Source organism: Malus domestica, chromosome 10 (assembly GCF_042453785.1).
Source record: "Malus domestica chromosome 10, GDT2T_hap1".
Lineage (NCBI taxonomy): Eukaryota > Viridiplantae > Streptophyta > Magnoliopsida > Rosales > Rosaceae > Malus > Malus domestica.
In genome coordinates this window covers 26,089,330-26,106,697 of record NC_091670.1, presented here as the reverse complement: position 1 = coordinate 26,106,697, position 17,368 = coordinate 26,089,330, and the positions used below count along the sequence as shown (strand labels likewise).

At 38.2% G+C, this 17,368-nt stretch overlaps 2 protein-coding genes and 1 non-coding gene across 4 annotated transcripts; 2 read left to right on the top strand and 1 right to left on the bottom strand.

Moving 5' to 3' along the window:
* Nucleotides 1-236: 236 nt before the first annotated feature.
* LOC114827664 (uncharacterized protein At5g48480) lies at nucleotides 237-1,704 on the bottom strand. Its single transcript, XM_029109870.2, has 2 exons — nucleotides 1,001-1,704; nucleotides 237-701 (listed from the first exon to the last, which is right to left on the bottom strand). Exons 1-2 carry the CDS (start codon nucleotides 1,288-1,290, stop codon nucleotides 464-466), a joined length of 528 nt encoding a protein of 175 aa, XP_028965703.1. The 5' UTR covers nucleotides 1,291-1,704; the 3' UTR covers nucleotides 237-463.
* A 7,786-nt stretch (nucleotides 1,705-9,490) lies between these two features.
* TRNAK-UUU (transfer RNA lysine (anticodon UUU)) lies at nucleotides 9,491-9,563 on the top strand. The gene has a single exon. It is a non-coding gene; the product is annotated as a tRNA-Lys (tRNA).
* Nucleotides 9,564-9,642: 79 nt separating this feature from the next.
* LOC103445340 (protein PEP-RELATED DEVELOPMENT ARRESTED 1, chloroplastic) lies at nucleotides 9,643-14,670 on the top strand. Of its 2 annotated transcripts, XM_008384338.4 has the most exons (10): nucleotides 9,643-10,071; nucleotides 10,605-10,760; nucleotides 11,437-11,505; nucleotides 11,635-11,805; nucleotides 12,306-12,449; nucleotides 12,653-12,805; nucleotides 12,957-13,022; nucleotides 13,274-13,333; nucleotides 14,055-14,109; nucleotides 14,289-14,670. In XM_008384338.4, the coding sequence occupies exons 1-9, from the start codon at nucleotides 9,748-9,750 to the stop codon at nucleotides 14,097-14,099; spliced, it is 1,188 nt and encodes a 395-aa protein (XP_008382560.3). In that variant the 5' UTR covers nucleotides 9,643-9,747; the 3' UTR covers nucleotides 14,100-14,109; nucleotides 14,289-14,670. The 2 variants fall into 2 exon arrangements, with proteins under 2 accessions (XP_008382560.3, XP_070662128.1); XM_070806027.1 differs by lacking the exon at nucleotides 13,274-13,333 and having other exon boundaries at nucleotides 9,667-10,071.
* The last annotated feature ends 2,698 nt before the right edge of the window (nucleotides 14,671-17,368 follow it).

Below are 17,368 nucleotides of genomic sequence, written 5' to 3'. Positions count from 1 at the left end.
AGTCTACCTACTCCTTTCTCTGAAACCGTACCGGCCCCTATCCGAATGCAACACAATCTCTCTCCTTGATCAATCCTTATCCAGACTGTTCGAATGTCAATACTACCCCACCATTGCCAACCTCTCTCCTCAAGTAACAATGTCTAAGAAGGTAATTTTCACCGTGCAATAACTACGCAAACAGCTAAAAAGACAAGAAAAACAACGAACATAAAAAATTAATAGAAAACGACGGATCATAGAACAACCATGAACTCATTTAATACTAAAAATCCAACCACATAACAACGGTCAAATAAAGTCAAACATTTCCTTCATCAAAATATTAAGGCTAAAGCTACGATTAGCCTAATCCTAAACCAATTAAAGTCTTCGAATCAGACGGTCCATAAAGGGTCTAAATATTTGATTAAAATCTAAACCAAAACATCGTCATGATATGTGGTGGTGGGGCGAGATGGAATCAGACGGTAACCGGGGCTTCGGCCACAGACGCCTTCTTCTCAAGGGGGGTGACGAAGAACCAGTTAATGCCGAAAGGATCCTTAATCTGAGCCCAACGCTGCTCGTCGCCAAAGAAAGCACCACCAGCTTTGATCTCCCCAACCGCCGCAGCTCCCGCCTGGACCGCCTTGGACACAGCCGCATCGACGTCCCCAACAGTAAGCAACAGATGCTTAAAACCACCGTCAGCCAGAGCTCTGGTAAACCAAGAAAATTTATCACGTCTACAAAAAAATCAAGTGCAAGAAATAGATCCACGCATATAGACCACATCTTCATAGAAATGTAAAAGAATTTTATATAAATAGCTAAAAATGAAGAGTAAACAGTAAAGAATATGATTAAAAATTCAACTAAAAATAGAAAAAAAATATAGTAGTAAATCGAAAACTACACACACAACAAAGCAAACAGTGGATTCCAGATCTAACAGTAATAACAATTACTTTAAAGTAAAGGAGGAAAAAAAAGCAGAGCGAGAGAGAACGATACGTACGCGGCGTCACCGGAGTCAACAATCGAGTCAGACTCAGTCACAAGGAAGGTGAAGGACCCAAGCTTGAGCTTAGCATTGTAGATGAAGGGACGCTCCTGGTCAGCCTTGCGCTTGAGATCACTCTCACGCTCAAGCTCCACGGCGCCGAAGACGGTCTCGTAGAACTTGATGGCGTCTTCGCCCTTGGGTGCCTTGATCGAGAGACGAGGGTAGCACTCCGTGACAGAGATGGGGGACACGGGTGCGACCTTCTCGGCGGCCACGCCTTTCTGTACCTTTTGCTCCTCCATTGAAGCACAAAGAGTGAGAGCAAATGTTGAGAAAGGACAGAGAAACCCTAACCCTAGGGGAGAGAGAGAGAGAGAGAGGAGGACGACGAGTGCAGAGAGCAGCAGACGGAAAGGCAAAAGGCGTGGGGTGTGGGTTTGGCTGGGGTAGGCGATTTATAGAAGCGGGGAAGCGGAACCGTACGGTTGAGGGTATAACGGGAAATTATGACTGTTGATGTCTTACAGTTGCCCGTGAGTTTGAGAGGAATTACGAATGGTACCACTCCCCGTTTTGGCTTATGTACTCTGGACCGTTGGATTAAGATATTGACCACCTACTTAATGCTAAAATAAATAAATAAAACAACAAAGTATTCGGATGATAAAATGATGGCCCAGGCAGTGGAGATAAGCCGTACATTCTATCCTTTGCCTGTTTATCTTTTGGGTCTGCAGAAAAGAAATAGAAAATGATGGGATAACAAAACAGTGCGTATTTTGGTTATTTTATTACGTTCGTTGACCCCTTGACCCATGTATAAGTGGGGGATGGTCCACCGTAGATCGTGCAACGTGTCGTGTACTAACGTGTTCGTTCGGATGAAATTTTAATCCGAACCCTTTAGTTTAACATTGTTGAATATATATTTGATCTCATTCACAGCTTGTCGTGTCATGTTTGAAAGTTTATCAAAATTAAAACATTGTCAAATAATTGAGCGAGATATGTAATGTTATGTTTTAAACGCATTTATTGGATAACACTAAGTTGAATGTAGATGGCTCTAGAAAAATGGTTTCGAGCGAGGTCGATGTTGGAGGAATTCTTTGTGACCACAATGGTGATTGTATGGGAGGTTTCTCTATTAATCTAAGGCAAGGGCAAATTATAGAAGCTGAAGTTTGGGGATTGTATTTCGGACTTCAGCTTGCTATTGAAAAAAGCATATCTAAGTTAATCATAGAGATGAACTCTTTCTCTGCTGTATTATTGTTGAACTAATTTGTGCAAGATACTTTTCACCCCCTTGCTGCCCTTTTGAAGAGTTGTAGGGATTTAATGAGAAGAATTGCTCATTGTGAGCTAAAACATATTTTCAGGGAATTGAACAATGTTGCAGATTAGCTAGCCAAATGGAGCTACAATTTTGACTTTGGTTTGCATTCCTTTCAGCTTCCTCCCCAATAGCTTAGGTAGCGTTTGGTACAAAGACGGGATGGAACGGGACAGAACGGAATAGAGCTTTCGTGCTATGTTTGGTATGCACAGGATGAAATGGGACAGTTGTTTTGTTTCGCGTTTGGTACGTGCAGGGCGGAATGTAACAAAGGATTAAATGACAAACGTACTCATGGTTCTCTGTGAAATCTAGGAACGAGATTTCACTATTGCAAACTACGTATTTGTATTAAGGAGATTTTATATTATTTTTGGGAATCTATATTAAATTTAGATTTTAATTAAACTAATTACGAAGTTTGAATTGTTGTCAGTAATCATTAAAAATTCGTGGACTTGCGGGGTCACACCAAGTAGAATTGGATAAAGCTCGACCCTATAAACACGTAGGCGAAAATCGTTCGTGAATCGGAGTTGAAACGAAGAAATTAGAGACGTTTTAGTAAAAAAAAAAACAAAAAACAAAAAAACAATTAGAAGCTGGCAGTTGGCAGCAGGAAAGAGGGGAAAAGAGAGAGTTGCGGACGAAAAAAGGTGGGGGAGTGCCCAATCAAAAAATGAGGGGAAAATGAGGGAAAATGAGAAAAGGAAAAAGAAAAAAAAAGAAGAGGGGAACGGGTGTTCTTCTCGACCCAACCCGACACCATTCGCGGCGTTTCACGGCGAATCGTTGCCTTCCATCACTTGGAAACAACTCCCTAGCCTTTCCTCTACCAATTCCACCCCAAAATTCATACAATTTAGCCTTGAATTAGCGAAGAACGAAACTCGTCGAATCTGGGGTGACACAACAGAAATCCACCGACCGTGAAAGCTACGTCGACCGTCACCACCACCAAATCACTCATCTTGAGGCCTGGAACAAAGCCCAAACAATTGTAGGGGCGGTGGAGCACCAGAGGTGATGGATCGAAGCCACCCATTTCTAGGGTTTCCGGCGAGTTTGGATGAAATTAGGGCTTTTCCCGGCTAAATTGGTCTTGTTCACAGGTATAAAACTTGCTCTACTCATTGAGATCTTCATTTCTGTGAAATTTGGTAATTTTTGGAAATAGTTGAATTTTCCGGTGAGTTGGGGAAGCCATCAGAGGCCCTACCTGACCATCCTAGGCTAATTTTGATGCCCCAATTCCATATTTGACATCCGTTTAGTGAAATTCCGATGTTTTAACATAGTTTCGTAATTGACCGCCTAGTTGGCTGTCACTTGATTATTATATGAATTAACGATCAGATCGTTGGATCGACACCAAACAATAAGTAATAGTACAAAATATTTGAGGACAATAGGAACTTACAGATTGGAAATCCGACATACGGATCTTCTCGAATTGGATTTCTAAGTTTGGAAAACTAAACATTGACCGCCACTTAATCTTAGCGATTGGCGGAGATCCAATTGTTGGATCGTAATGAAATTTTAGTATGTTGTTCTAGGAGCATAATGTGGACTTTAGGAAGTTACATATTAGAAATCTGATAAGCAGATCTTCCGGTTTAGATTTCTAGGGTTGTAGACCCTACTCTCAACCTTAATCGATGGTTAGCTTTTAATCAACTAGTCTGAGTTTTTCTAGTGTGTTGTTGATCTTAGCATGTTGTTGAGACTCCATGAAGCTTATTGGGCTCAGTATGATGATGTGTCTTCTTCGATTGATGTGCACCTCGATTTACATATTGATGGTATTACATTGTGATATGCTTGTTTATTTTATGTGATTTGACTTGTGTATTGAACTTGTTGTAGAGTGTGGTTGATTTATATGTTTGGCCTGATGTGATGGAATGAGAATGACTTTAATATATGTGATATTGGTAATTACCTTGTTTTCGTAATTGTTATCTTGTGTGGATATGACTTGGTTTTATAAATATGTTTTCTATTGAATTGTTATTTTTAATACTTAGTCATCGATTTATGTTTATGAAATGAGATTTGACATATATATTTGAAATATGGTTTGATTTGTATGATAGGCATGTTGCAATGAAATACATATTGAATTGCTTGTAAAATGTGAGGGCTAGTAGTGGACAGTTAATCCATTGTGATGGGGATTGTTGCTTCGATATTGTTTCATTTTGTTAAGCCTTCATGAATGGAGTAACATTATCCATGTCTTGTTTCTTCGAGCCGTTGTTATGCATTCTACTCTGCGATTCCGTTGAGTGATGGTCCAAAATCGTATCTACTTGGATTTCATTGAGTGATGGTCCGGAATCCCTTCTATTGCGCGATTCCGTTGAGTGATTGTTCAGAATCGTATCCACTCAAATTCTATTGAGAGGTCAGGAATCCCTTCTACTCTACGATTACGTTGAGTGATGGTCCGGAATCGTATCCTAGTTTGGATTTCGTAAAGAGGTCCGAAATCCCCTTTGGTGTTTTGATTTCGTAGAGAGGTCCAAAATCTTTTTTGGTGTCTTGGTTCCGTTGAGTGGTTCAGAACCCGATGTTGATGGATTTCGTTGAGTGGTCCGAAATCGCATCACTTGACTTGTTGGTTCCTTGGAGTTGATATCAAGCTTCAAAGATGTAGGTTTCTGTCGAATTGTGTCATTCTAGCCTTACATTTTGGTATATGATATGTGTTATTGATTGATGTGATTGTGGAATAATGTTGGTTATGATTGTTGTCATTATGATTAGACTCGTTGACCATTATGACTAGAGGATAACATTGTGCTTCATTGACTGTTCTTTGAGATGTTGCATACTATGAATTGCAGTATTATATGAAACATAGTGATTTATATGAAGGATGAATTGGAAATCATATGTGTGGGAATAACACACTTATGTGCATGACAAGATGATAATTGTGTTTGGCTTATGGTTGATGTGTAGTGTAGTACCCTATGTTTTCCGGTAGAAGTATTTTATGAAAATATTAGAGTTTGACTAATGACGAACTACGAATGGCTTGATCTCTATTTAGGGTTCGTAGGTAGTCTAACAACGAGGTTAGATGCAGCCCTAAAGTGTACAAAAAATTATTGTGTGAATTGATGCTCGAGTGTGCTTTGCCATATCTCGGAGGATGGGTATATTAGACATACGAATACTTGAAAACGTTACGTGTCGATCCTGGACATATGTCGGGATCGAGGTGTGACATTCTTCGTTGACTCCATCAACTCAACCCCATAGATTTTCTGCAGCCATTTGTGGGAAGGAAGGTTAGGCAACATGCATGACCATTGTCGCCGGAGCTCTGTATCTCATCACCTAGTGCACCACTGAAGCTTCCCCATGACCTCCGGGTGCGAGTCGAGTAGCATCACTACCCACAACAGCGACAACGTTGAAGTGTCCTAAGCCGCGAATAAGAAGTCGAGAAGGCAGATGATTTGGAGATTAAGGAAAGGGAAGATAGGCAATAAAGGATTTGGGAGTGATGGAGGTTACGAGAGAGAAAGGGTATAAAAGAGAAGCTACGGGAGAAAAAATGGTAGAAGCTCTGATTTGTGATGACGCCTAAAAAGCAGCGTGGCATCGTCGAGCAACGGCTTCGGCTATGTCCTGCCAAGTGGGTGGCCTTGAGGTTAGTGCGGCAGAAGGTGACGGTTTCATTAACAGACCAGCATGAAGGAGGGAGGCGGAGGGAAGAAGGCGAGATTGGGTTCAGGTGGGTTTGTTGGGATTGGGTTAGCGTTGGGGCCGATTGGAAAGGGATGATGAAATCATCCTACGGGGAAGACGGTGGATAAGCCATGGTTGGGTTGCTAGATTTGTGGTGGAGGAAGATGAGAAGAAGATAGGAGGCTAAGGGAGAGAGAGGGTAGACAGTGGAATCAATGAAAAAGTTAAGGGGTATTGTTGTCCAAAATTTTATAATTTTGCGTTCCATGAGCTGGAATAAGTTTGTTCCAGGTGGTAAGGGTGGAACCAAAATTTAGCTAAAATCTGTTCCACGGGACAATGCGTCTCACTCTTTTTAGTACACCAAACGTAGGATGAGCGCGTCCCATCCCATCTCACGTACCAAACGATACCTTATGCAACATCTAAGGGATGATCTTGTAGGTGTCCTTATAGACCGCTCTATTATTTTTATTGCTACTTGTCTTGGATAAGTCAATAGATTCATTATCCATTTGAAAAAAGAAAAAGAATGTTGGTCAGTGCTATGTTGTTTTTAATCAATCTAAAATCTCAATCTTGATTTTCGTTTCATTTTTTACTTAAGTGGTGCTATTCACACATTCATTTTACTTCCTGTACAACTATTGTTAATTTTTAATTTTTAATCTTCTTTAATTTATTAAATTCAATATCCAGAAAGCCGATTGCACATCCATTTTCATCCCCTTGCAGAACTGTTTTTTTTTTGGATAAAAGATTGTTTACTACCCTCATATTTTGTGGTTTTCAACATTTAGTACATCAAGTTTTTTTCGTCTCAGATTCATACCTAAAGTGTAAATTTTGGGACAGTCTCATACATCCGTTAGTCAAACTGTTAAGTTTTCTGTTAACTGTGACGTGGCGCACTGACTGGGTGCCACGTGTCATCCGAGTTTTTTTTTTTTTTCTTTTTTTCTTTTCTTCTTCTTTCTTCTTCTTCTTCTTCCTCCGACTGCAACTTTCTTTTCTTTTCTTTTTTCTTCCTCCTTCTCCTTCTTCCTTCCTCCTTCTTCCTTCCCATTCTTCCTTCTTCTTCCTTCTCCTTCTTCTTCTTCTTCCTCCGAAATCTGGGAAAGTTTGTTTTTTTTTTTCTTTCTTCTTCTTCCTCCTTCTTCTTCTTCTTCTTCTTCTTCTTCTTCTTCTTCTTCTTCTTCTTCTTCCTCCGAAATCTGGGGAAGTTTGTTTTTTTTTCTTTCTTCTTCTTCCTCCGACTGCAACCTTTTTTTTTTTCTTCCTCCTTCTTCTCCTTCTTCCTTCCCCTTCTTCCTCCTTCTTCTTCTTCTTCTTCCTCAAAAAAAAAAAAAAAAAAAAAAAACTTTCATCTTTCCCCAGATTCGGAGGAAGAAGAAGAAGAACGAAGAGGGGGAAGGAAGAAGGAGAAGAAGGGGAAGGAAGAAGGAGGAAGGAAGAAGGAGAAGAAGGAGGAAGAAAGAAAAAAAAAAAACTGAATCTGGGCAGATAAGAAGAAGAAGAAGAAGAAGGAAGAAGAAGAAGAAAGAAGAAAAAAAAAAGAAAAAAAAAAAGAAAAAACTGAATCTGGGTAGATTCGGAGGAAGAAGAAGAAGGAAGAAGGAGGAAAGAGAAGGAAGAAGAAGAATAAAAAAAATAAAAATAAAAAAAGCTTCCCCAGATTCGGAGGAAGAAGAAGGAGAATGAGAAGGAAGAAGAAGGAAGAAGGGGAAGAAAGGGAAGGAATGAGGAAGGAAGGAGGAAGGAAGGAAGAAGGAGAAAGAGGAAGAAAAAAAAAAAGAAAAAGAAAAGAAAGTTGCAGTCGGAGGAAGAAGAAAAAAAAGAGAGAAAAAAGAAAAAAAAAAAACTTGGATGACACGTGGCGCCTAGTCAGTGCGCCACGTCACAGTTAATAGAAAACTTAACAGTTTGACTAACGGATGTATGAGACTGTCCCAAAATTTACACTTTAGGTATGAATCTGAGACGAAAAAAACTTGATGTACTAAATGTTGAAAACCACGAAACATGAGGGTAGTAAACAGTCTTTTACCCTTTTTTTTTTTGTTTTTTTTTTCAGGTCAAGTTTACAAAACTGTCCTCTATAGCAACGCAGCAGGGGTAAAACTTTCATGATCCCATCACAAGTCAATAGTCACAGTGGGGTCAAAGATTTATCATATTATTTTGAGGTGGTAGATATTTTTCTTTACAACAATTTTTAGGTTGCATTAAAAAGCTCTTAACAGTTAAAAAAAACAAGAAGTCAAATCATTGGGGTAAATAGTAAATACGAGGATTTTACTAGCATTCAGTGGCTTTCGGCCATTGGGATTGGGCTACCTGATCTAAGTAATTGAGTTGCAACTAGGCCCGATATGAAAGCCCATAAGTGAGTGTATTGCTTTTATCAATAGAGCTCGAATAGTTAAAGAACTAACCCAAGCATAGGTTGGCTTGTTTAAGAAAGAAGTCAAGCTTGAACATTAGTATGTTACACTCGTAAGCAACTAAAATTCTTTTACAAAACAAGTTGAGGTAGGCTTAAGCTCTGCTCGGTCGTCCAAGTTCAACGCCCAATAATATTCATAGAAACAATATATTCACTCAACTCTGTCTGATACATAATTGGATGCTCAGGTCCAAATAATATATTAACAAAATAAAAAATAAACTAAAAGGGATATTTTTTTGCCGTATAAAAGGATTCGATAGAAATACTAAAATAGGAGTTCATTTTGCTGTCGAAAAACATTAACCCATACTGCCAAAGTCTTAGGTTGTTTTTCGTGGCTGGTATCTACTTCAAAAAAATTCAAGTTTGGCTAGCTTGACAAATTTAGTATGATTTTTTTTAAGACATTACATCCTTTGTATCCTTTTGGTTTACAAGACTCTACAAACGTGTTGGTCTAGCCTCTTACTGGGTTCCAGCCATAAAAAAAGAAAAAAAAAAATTATACAACCGAGCTAACTTACTATAAGAAATAGTTCAAAACAGTTTGGGCACATGATTAGGCTTGAAATTATTAAGCTTGCTCGAATTCAGCTTGTAAAAGAAGCAAGCCAAGCCTGAGTTCGAAAAAAAAATTAAACAAGCCAAACTTGAGCATAGTGACATTTGGTTCAATTCGTTCACAACCATAACCATCAACGCACTTTTATATCTTTTGCTGACTATTATTATATTGCTTTGAGGTTGGTAATGTGAGAACCCAAATAAAATACTAAATGTTCAAGGGTCCAAATTGGGATAAAGGGATGTTAACCCTAACATCGAAATCCCAAAATAAAAGATTATATACTGCTATATATATGGATTATTTAGTAACATATTTTAAAAATGAAAAAAGAATGTGTTGTTTTTTAATTAAATTGCAATATCTTACTCTTGATCTTCATCCCATTTTCATGTCAACAGAATATAAAATTGTTAAAACTTAACAAACTGTTGGAATAGCAAAGCCGTCTTAGCTCAGCCGGTAGAGCGCACGGCTTTTAACCGTGTGGTCGTGGGTTCGATTCCCACAGACGGCGACCTCGCTTAAATTTTACTATTTCTGTTTCTTTTTTTGTTTTTTTGTTTTTTTGTTTTTGTTTTTTAAATTTATTTTTTGGTTAATATTACAACATCCTTATCACCTTCTCCCTGCAAAACACAAAAACCCAGCAAAAACCCCGCACAAACCCAACAAGAAAAAAATTGTAGCAGAAGACCAAAATGTTTCCGTGTTTTTCATACCCAGCTGCACAATCTGTAAACCCAGCAATTCTCTGTCTACCCTCTTTTTCCTCCCACCACATCAAATTTCCCCAACCTCAGCTTCAGCCAAAGCAACCCAATAAGAAGATGCAGCGGCAGACGCTGCGGTGGTGCGGCACCTATGAGGTGGGCGGCGGATACCCGGATGAAGGATTTGGCGCACAAGGGAAGAACAGAGCTGCCCGAGAGCAAGGCAGCTCAAAATTGGAGCCTGCCCAATACGAAGCCCTTCTCAGAGGTGGTGAGCAGGTCACTTCTGTTCTTGAAGAGATGATCGTACTTGTAAGTCTCTCTCTCCCTCTATCTGTCTCTCTCTGTCGTCATTCTCTGTAGATTTATTGCTGAGGAAGTGGTAGAGAAGGAAATGGTAGATAATTTGGTATAAGGCTTGGTTGAGCAAGATTTTGAAGTGTGAATGTGAAATTCATATGATTTGCATCCATCATGATAAAATATATTACTATGTAACAACTACCCAGTTGGCGAATTTTGCGAAAATTGGATTATTCAGCTGTTTCTCTCTTTGAAATTACGAGCCAACTGATGCTTCATTGTACTGATCATTAGCTTTGTAGATTGGTTGCTGAGAAATTGGTATAGAAGGAAATGATAGATTATTTGGTATAAGGCTTAGTTGAGCCAGACTTTGCATTGAAATGTGAATTTCATATGATTTGCATCAATGGGATGATATGTATTAACTGCCCTCATGGTTATTTTTCCGGAAGTTGGATTCGTATGCTTATATCTCTTTGTGCAAATCACGACCTTACTGATTGTTAAAATTGCTGATTATTAGTTTTGTGTATGTACAGTTGGAGGATATGAACATGGATGAGGCATCTGAAGAGGTGGCAGTGGAAATTGCTGCACAGGGGGTCCTAGGGAAGAGAGTCGATGAAATGGAGGCCAGTTTCATGATGGCTCTAGATTACATGATCCAACTCGCTGACAGTGACCAAGATGATAAGGTTCCTACTTCCATTGCAGCTTGATACATACCTTAGCTTTAATGTATATTTGAACTAACCCCAAGAAACTTCGATTGATCTGATATGATAGATCTATGAGCACGCACTGACCTTTTGATTTTATCAAGTTTTAGATAACACCACATTCTCTATCATTTTCTGTACTTTTTCGCATCACCTTTGATGTGGTTTTTTATTTCCGCACAGTATTATTGTTCCAATATTTGTTCGTATGTGTACCTTCATATGAGGATGCATGTTTTTGGGTTACATTTTTAGTGGCACTACTAATTAGGTTCTGTAATATCTGCGCTGCGAATGTTCAGTGATGCGTTTTCTTTTTGTGGGGAGAGGGCGGGATAGAGGAGGGAAACATAAGTTTTTGTGTTGTATGATATTGTTCATGGGTGCAAGCTTCAATTTCAATACATGAACTTCTATGCAAAATTAAATGCACTTTCAGCACTGCTGCAGTTTTGAATTTGTGCTAAAATTTGCACTGCTTTTGTTTTTAGGTAAATTCTAGCCACCATATAGCTGACTGCCTTTTCGTGGTCAAACACTCAAACATACTTAGTCCTCTTTTTTAGACATTGTTGTGGATGATTTCATTTCTTGTCACTGAGTGTAGCTATGGATTGTTTACTCAATGACTGTTTTGATCGTTCATGTTCAGCGCAAGTCTCTATTGGAGGTGATCAAGGAGACAGTATTATCCTATCTTACGAAAAAATGCCCCCCACATGTAAGGATTTTTCGTTAAGCCCAATTTTAGAAACTTTAATTCAGAGTAATAGCTAGTATAGGCATTTACGGTTATTGAATGCTAATTTCTTTCCTCTTTATTTTTTTTTTCATCCGTATTTATTTCTAGGTTCAAGTGGTTGGCCTACTCTGCAGAACTCCCTTAAAAGAAAGCAGGCAGGAATTACTACGCAGAGTGGCTGCCGGTGGTGGTGTGTTTAAAAGTAAAAATGACATCAAAGTTCATGTTCCAGCTGCAAATCTTAATGATATTGCTAACCAGGCTGATGATATACTGGAGGTAATCACTGCGAAGCCCTGCATGCTTATTTGGCCTTTGACGATGTATGCATAGGCATTATTTGCAAATCATCCTGGCCACCATGTATTGCTAATGCCATTTAAAGGAGTTAAAATATACCTTGGTGGTTTTCCTAGTTTGGCTTTACACCATAGAGTATATAATCATTCTGTTTAAAACCGTCACTGAGATTTGACCCTCAGAACTTGATGCCAGGTGTTTTAATAGTTTTGCTCTGTTGAACTTTAGATTTCCCCCTCTTTGGGGCTTGGGATTTTTGGGAACACTCTTAAATGTTAAAACAAGAAAATAGAATTTTTAACTTACAAACACTATATTCAAACACTACAGTCCTTGTAATATGTAAAGATATTCAGTGGCACTGGCCATTGAATTTTCATGCTTTTATGCATTATTATTTTTATGAAGTTTGAATTTGTACTTCCTGTCATTTAGTAATAATTGAAGCTTATATAAAAGCTTATTCTCATCTATGGAAGACAATGGAAACTCGGCCTATAGTTCCAGATCGAAAACTGCTTGCAAGACTTGTTTTGATCAGAGAGGAAGCTCGGAATATGATGGGAGGTGGAATACTAGATGAGAGAAATGATCGTGGATTTAACACTCTTCCAGAATCCGAGGTCTGTATTTCTGCATTTATAAAAAAATTGCAGGATATCCATTTTGGTTTTTTGGTCTGAGGATATCCAGTTGATTCATTGGCACATATCTGTTCTTTTCAATGAATATATCAACAATTCTTTGGAAAAATTGTATTTTTAGGTAAATTATTACCATCATCATCTGTCATTGTTTGGCATGATTAAAATTCCTGTCAGTGCAGGTGAATTTCTTAACCAAACTGGTAGCTTTAAAGCCGGGGAAGACTGTCCAGGAGATGATAAAAAATGTAATGGAAGGAAAAAATGAAGGTGCTGACCACTCTAGCAGTGATGAGGAAGATGGCACTGGTGCGACGAGTGGAATTGGAGGAAGGGTGGGTAACAGTCTATAACTACAATGTGTGTGTGTGTGTGTGTGCATATCTGTTTCAACAGCGTGCACACTCGCGCGACGCACACACTGACACACACATATAACTATTCGTTGGTATCAAACTATATTGACTCATGCATCATAATTTCCAGGAAAGCATTTCAGGACGAAAACCACTTCCTGTGCGCCCTGGCATGTTTCTTGAGACTGTCTCCAAGGTAAGAGTTGATTCACCAATTTAAATTGTAAGTTGTAACACATTCATTTTGAGCCCTGTGTACCTCAGGATCTCTAAGGACCCATAAGGTCAAGTTGGGTAGTGTTTGAGGACAATATATAGATTTGGTGTTTCTGATCTCAAAGATATTTCATACCCTTGAAACATCTATTAGGTTAAATGGTATTAAAGCTGTCAGATATGCAGTAAACCTGTTTAGGTTAAATTCTAATTGATCCTTGAACTTGCCAGGTCTTAGGTGGTATATATGGTGGAAATGTCTCTGGTATCACAGCACAGCATCTAGAATGGGTAATGTTTTTTCTCTCTCCCGCCATCCCCTCTCAAATAAATAAAAGAACGTGCTTTTAATTGTCCTGCAAATGAATTACTGTCTTCAATTTTATTTAAGCTTTTTATCTAGTTTTTATTTTGAAAAGTCATAGAAGTTATTCTTACGATATGCTTTAGAATTTTATAACATACGCTTCGTCTATGTCACTCTTCTAAGCAATTTATAGCATGTTTCTGAGGGGTGGTTTGGGAGTGAGGTGATTAAAAAAAAAGCACTCATGAAAAAAAGCTGTGAGGGTTTTAGGCGTTTGGTAAACTGAAAAAAAAATGACTTATTTTGGAAGCTGCTGTGAGAATAAGCTGAAATCAAAGGAAAAAGCTGAAGCTGCTATTTGCAGCTTTGGAAAACTGACTTTTTTTCAAAGCACACGGAGCTACAGTGCTCCTTTAATGAAAAGACCTACTATCAGACTGTTTTTTTTTCCAAAAGCACTTTTACAAAAAAGTTTACCAAACACTCTGCTGATTTATTTCACAGCCGCTTATTCTCACAGCACAGCCGCTTATTCTCACAGCAGTTTTTTTTCAAAGCACAGCAATACCAAACCAGCCCTGAAAGTCACGGTGCACAAATAGCTAACCTCATCATTTCCCATTATAATTTCCTTCACTTTACAGCTATGTTATTCCACATTCTTCCTGCGATTCAATTCATTTTGTTCCCTTGTCTCACATACAGGTTCATCAGAAGACACTTGAAGTTCTTCAGGAAATAGCATTTTGAACATTTTACTGTAGGTGCCATCCCTATTTTTTCGCTAATTATGTACTGTTGGAACAGATAATTTTAGGTTGGGTCTAGCAATAACCTTGCCGAGTGCTTTGTAATCTGTGTCTGTGACAAAGATTGCAAGATGGTCAAAGCAAAATCATCTAACTATTTACGTCTTTTTAATCTGTTGTCCAATGATAGCGGGAATCGGACACAAGCGTGGCTCGAATCATACTTTGTTTAAAGGAAAGCACCCAGAATCAGCAAAACTGATGATGAAAATTCAACAGCGTCCAATGAACACCAGTGCAACACCATGTGTGGAAATGTCCCACAAATATGGATTTTGATATGCTTGCATCAGTGCAAACTTCGGTGGACCTCGGTAATGATTCATATGCCTTGAGTAGTAGAAGCAAACACAGCAAGGATCGGTACACACATTCCCCTAATTATTTATAAATCTTTTTTCCCACGCCTTTTTTTCTCTCTCTTTCTATTTGCCTTTTCTGTAAAGCAAATATGGACCGTGTATAAAGCTTCCTTAGTCCACATTGGTATGGCCAACCATTGTTATCTCTCCTATGCTCTCTCATATGTGCAAAATCTCTTAGTTTATGTTCATGTGATTAGCTTGTTTTGTTTATAAGATAATGCTATGGATGAAGGTAGCGTTGCCCGCCCGCACCGTCTTTTTTGCAGATTGGAGCCTCAGAACTATGTGAAAATATGGAAGTTCTTATGACCCACGAATCGGATGATACTTTAGTATATGCTCTCTGTAAGAGATTGAGAGTTTAAATGGACTGATTTGTTATATGATGATAACTGAACTGCTTAATGATTATTAATGAAAAGCCAAATATGAATATGGTCTGTGGGGATGATATGATACTATGTATCCAGTCTCTACTGTGATTTGTGCATGATTTTTCTAGGTTTACTTTCACATGCTAAATTAAATGGGGCACGCTTGCACAGGCGTCACACACCGTTGCCCCCCACATCCCCCTTGAGAATGTAGAGGGCAAATGACCTCCCATCCGAGCACGCCATAATTGCCATAAAGCCAAGTCCTAATGACAAACTCATTGATAGATGAACGAGACACCATTAATATGATTGATGTCAGTATGTTTTGTTAGTTATAACGACATTAGCCCATTATTAACGACGTATCAATACATTATCAACAACATTACATCAACACATTATTACCGATGTATCAATATGTTATCAACAACATTTCGACAGTACATCAAAACAAGTTCAGTGGTGAACCATTTTGGTAAGTTTAATTAGTTACATCCATAGAAGTAGACCTGTCATTTTTCACCCGACCCAGTAACCCGACCCGATCCGACCCGTTAAAATTAGTATTCGGGTGAGTGATAAACGGGTCGGGTGGTTAACAGGTCAACCCGTTAATCACCCGTTAAATAACGGGTCATTTTGGGTGAACCCGCGAAACCCGTTAACCACCCGTTAAGACCCATTATTGAGGACTTTTGTGTAATTTCGTTTTCCTGGGAATTAGGATTTTCTCTCTGAATCGGTGTTTGTTTCTCGGGAAAATTGTGTGGTTTTGCAGGAGGTAAAATGTCGACGGCCGATTTGATACTGAGACCTGAGTGTGGTGGATGTAAAACGACCAAGGATTTATACCGAAGCAATTGCAAGCACTTGACTCTGTGCGACGACTGTGGCAAACAAATGGCACTGTGCGGCGCCGTCGTCACTCGCTTAATTCAAGTTCTCTCTCTCTCTCTCTCTCTCTCTCTCTCTATATGTATCTATATATGTAAACATTAATTGATGTATTTGTTCCGAAATAGGAATATAATGTATATATATATGTATATATATGTATTTGATATGTATTTATATGTAAACATTAATTCCCGTTTCGCGAGTATCTTTTGGAGATTGTGTTGCTATAGCTAATAACCACTATAAACTTGTGAGTTGTTTTGTGCCCGATTGTATCAGCATATGCACACAAACCGAATGAAGGAAGGAGGTGGCTAGCACAAGCACTAGAATGCTAAGAACGGGTGTAATTGATTGGGATGAAATGTGTATAAAATAAAAATAAAAAAAATAAAAAAAGGTTAACGGGTGAAATGGGTTGAAACGGGTGACCCGTTAGTTTAACGGATTGGGTTCGGATGACCCGTTAAGCTTAACGGGTTGGGTTCGGATGACCCGTTAGCTTAACGGATCAGGTTGAACCCGACCCAAACCCAATAAACCTGACCCGTTTACAGGTCTACATAGAAGTCTAGGAATTAGGAAACGTCAAACATTCGTGGCCAATCAAATTCTGCTTTTCAGAAAAGGCAAACGATCTTTTTAACTAGTGGTTCTTATTACCCCCACACACTTGCAGCCTTGCAGGTGGGCAAATGCCTTATTTTTTTCAAATGACAGACCTCTTTTTATTAATATATTCAATTCAATAGAGGTAGATTGTCTGTCCTCCAATTTCTATACTCTTCTCATCCTTTGTGTGATCATAGTTAAGTTACGTCAACATTTTATATTCCTATTACTATTTATTTTATTATTTTTATAAAAAAATCAATATAAAATGTTAACATAGCTTAACCGTGATCATACAAACAGAAAGAAATGGGAAGAGCATGAAAATGGGAGGGCAGACAATTCACCTCCTAATTCAATACCCGAGCATTAACAGTTTTTTAAATTGAGAGGAGTGTGTGTGAGGTAAAAAGGAGGTGTGAGAAAAGTAATGTTAGGGAGACAAAATTTTGTAAACTAAATGACATAGAAGTTGATGATTGGATGATTACTTAAGCGTTGATAAGCGTGCTCATATCTTATTAGTAACACATCATTTAATTTGCATATTTTGTTTACAAATTTAGTCTCACTTAATTCAATGCCTAAGAGCATCTTCAATGGAGATGTCAAAAGATAAATGTCAAATTTAATTTGATAGCTGACGTGACAATGTCAAATTTTCTCTTTTTTCTAACTTATATGTTTTTTGTTATAAATGATATTTATAGAATTCATTTTAAAAAGAAATCAATTAAAATAAAATTTTAAGATATCTAATTGGTGCATTAAGGGGACCCCACAATAAAATAATTAAATTAAATTATTTGACATCACATTTTCTCATAAATCAAATTTGACATATGAAAACTCATATAATCTTATGCATTTTAAAAAGAAATCAATTAAAATAAAATTTTAAGATATCTAATTGATGCATTAAGGGGACCCCACAATAAAATAATTTAATTAAATTATTT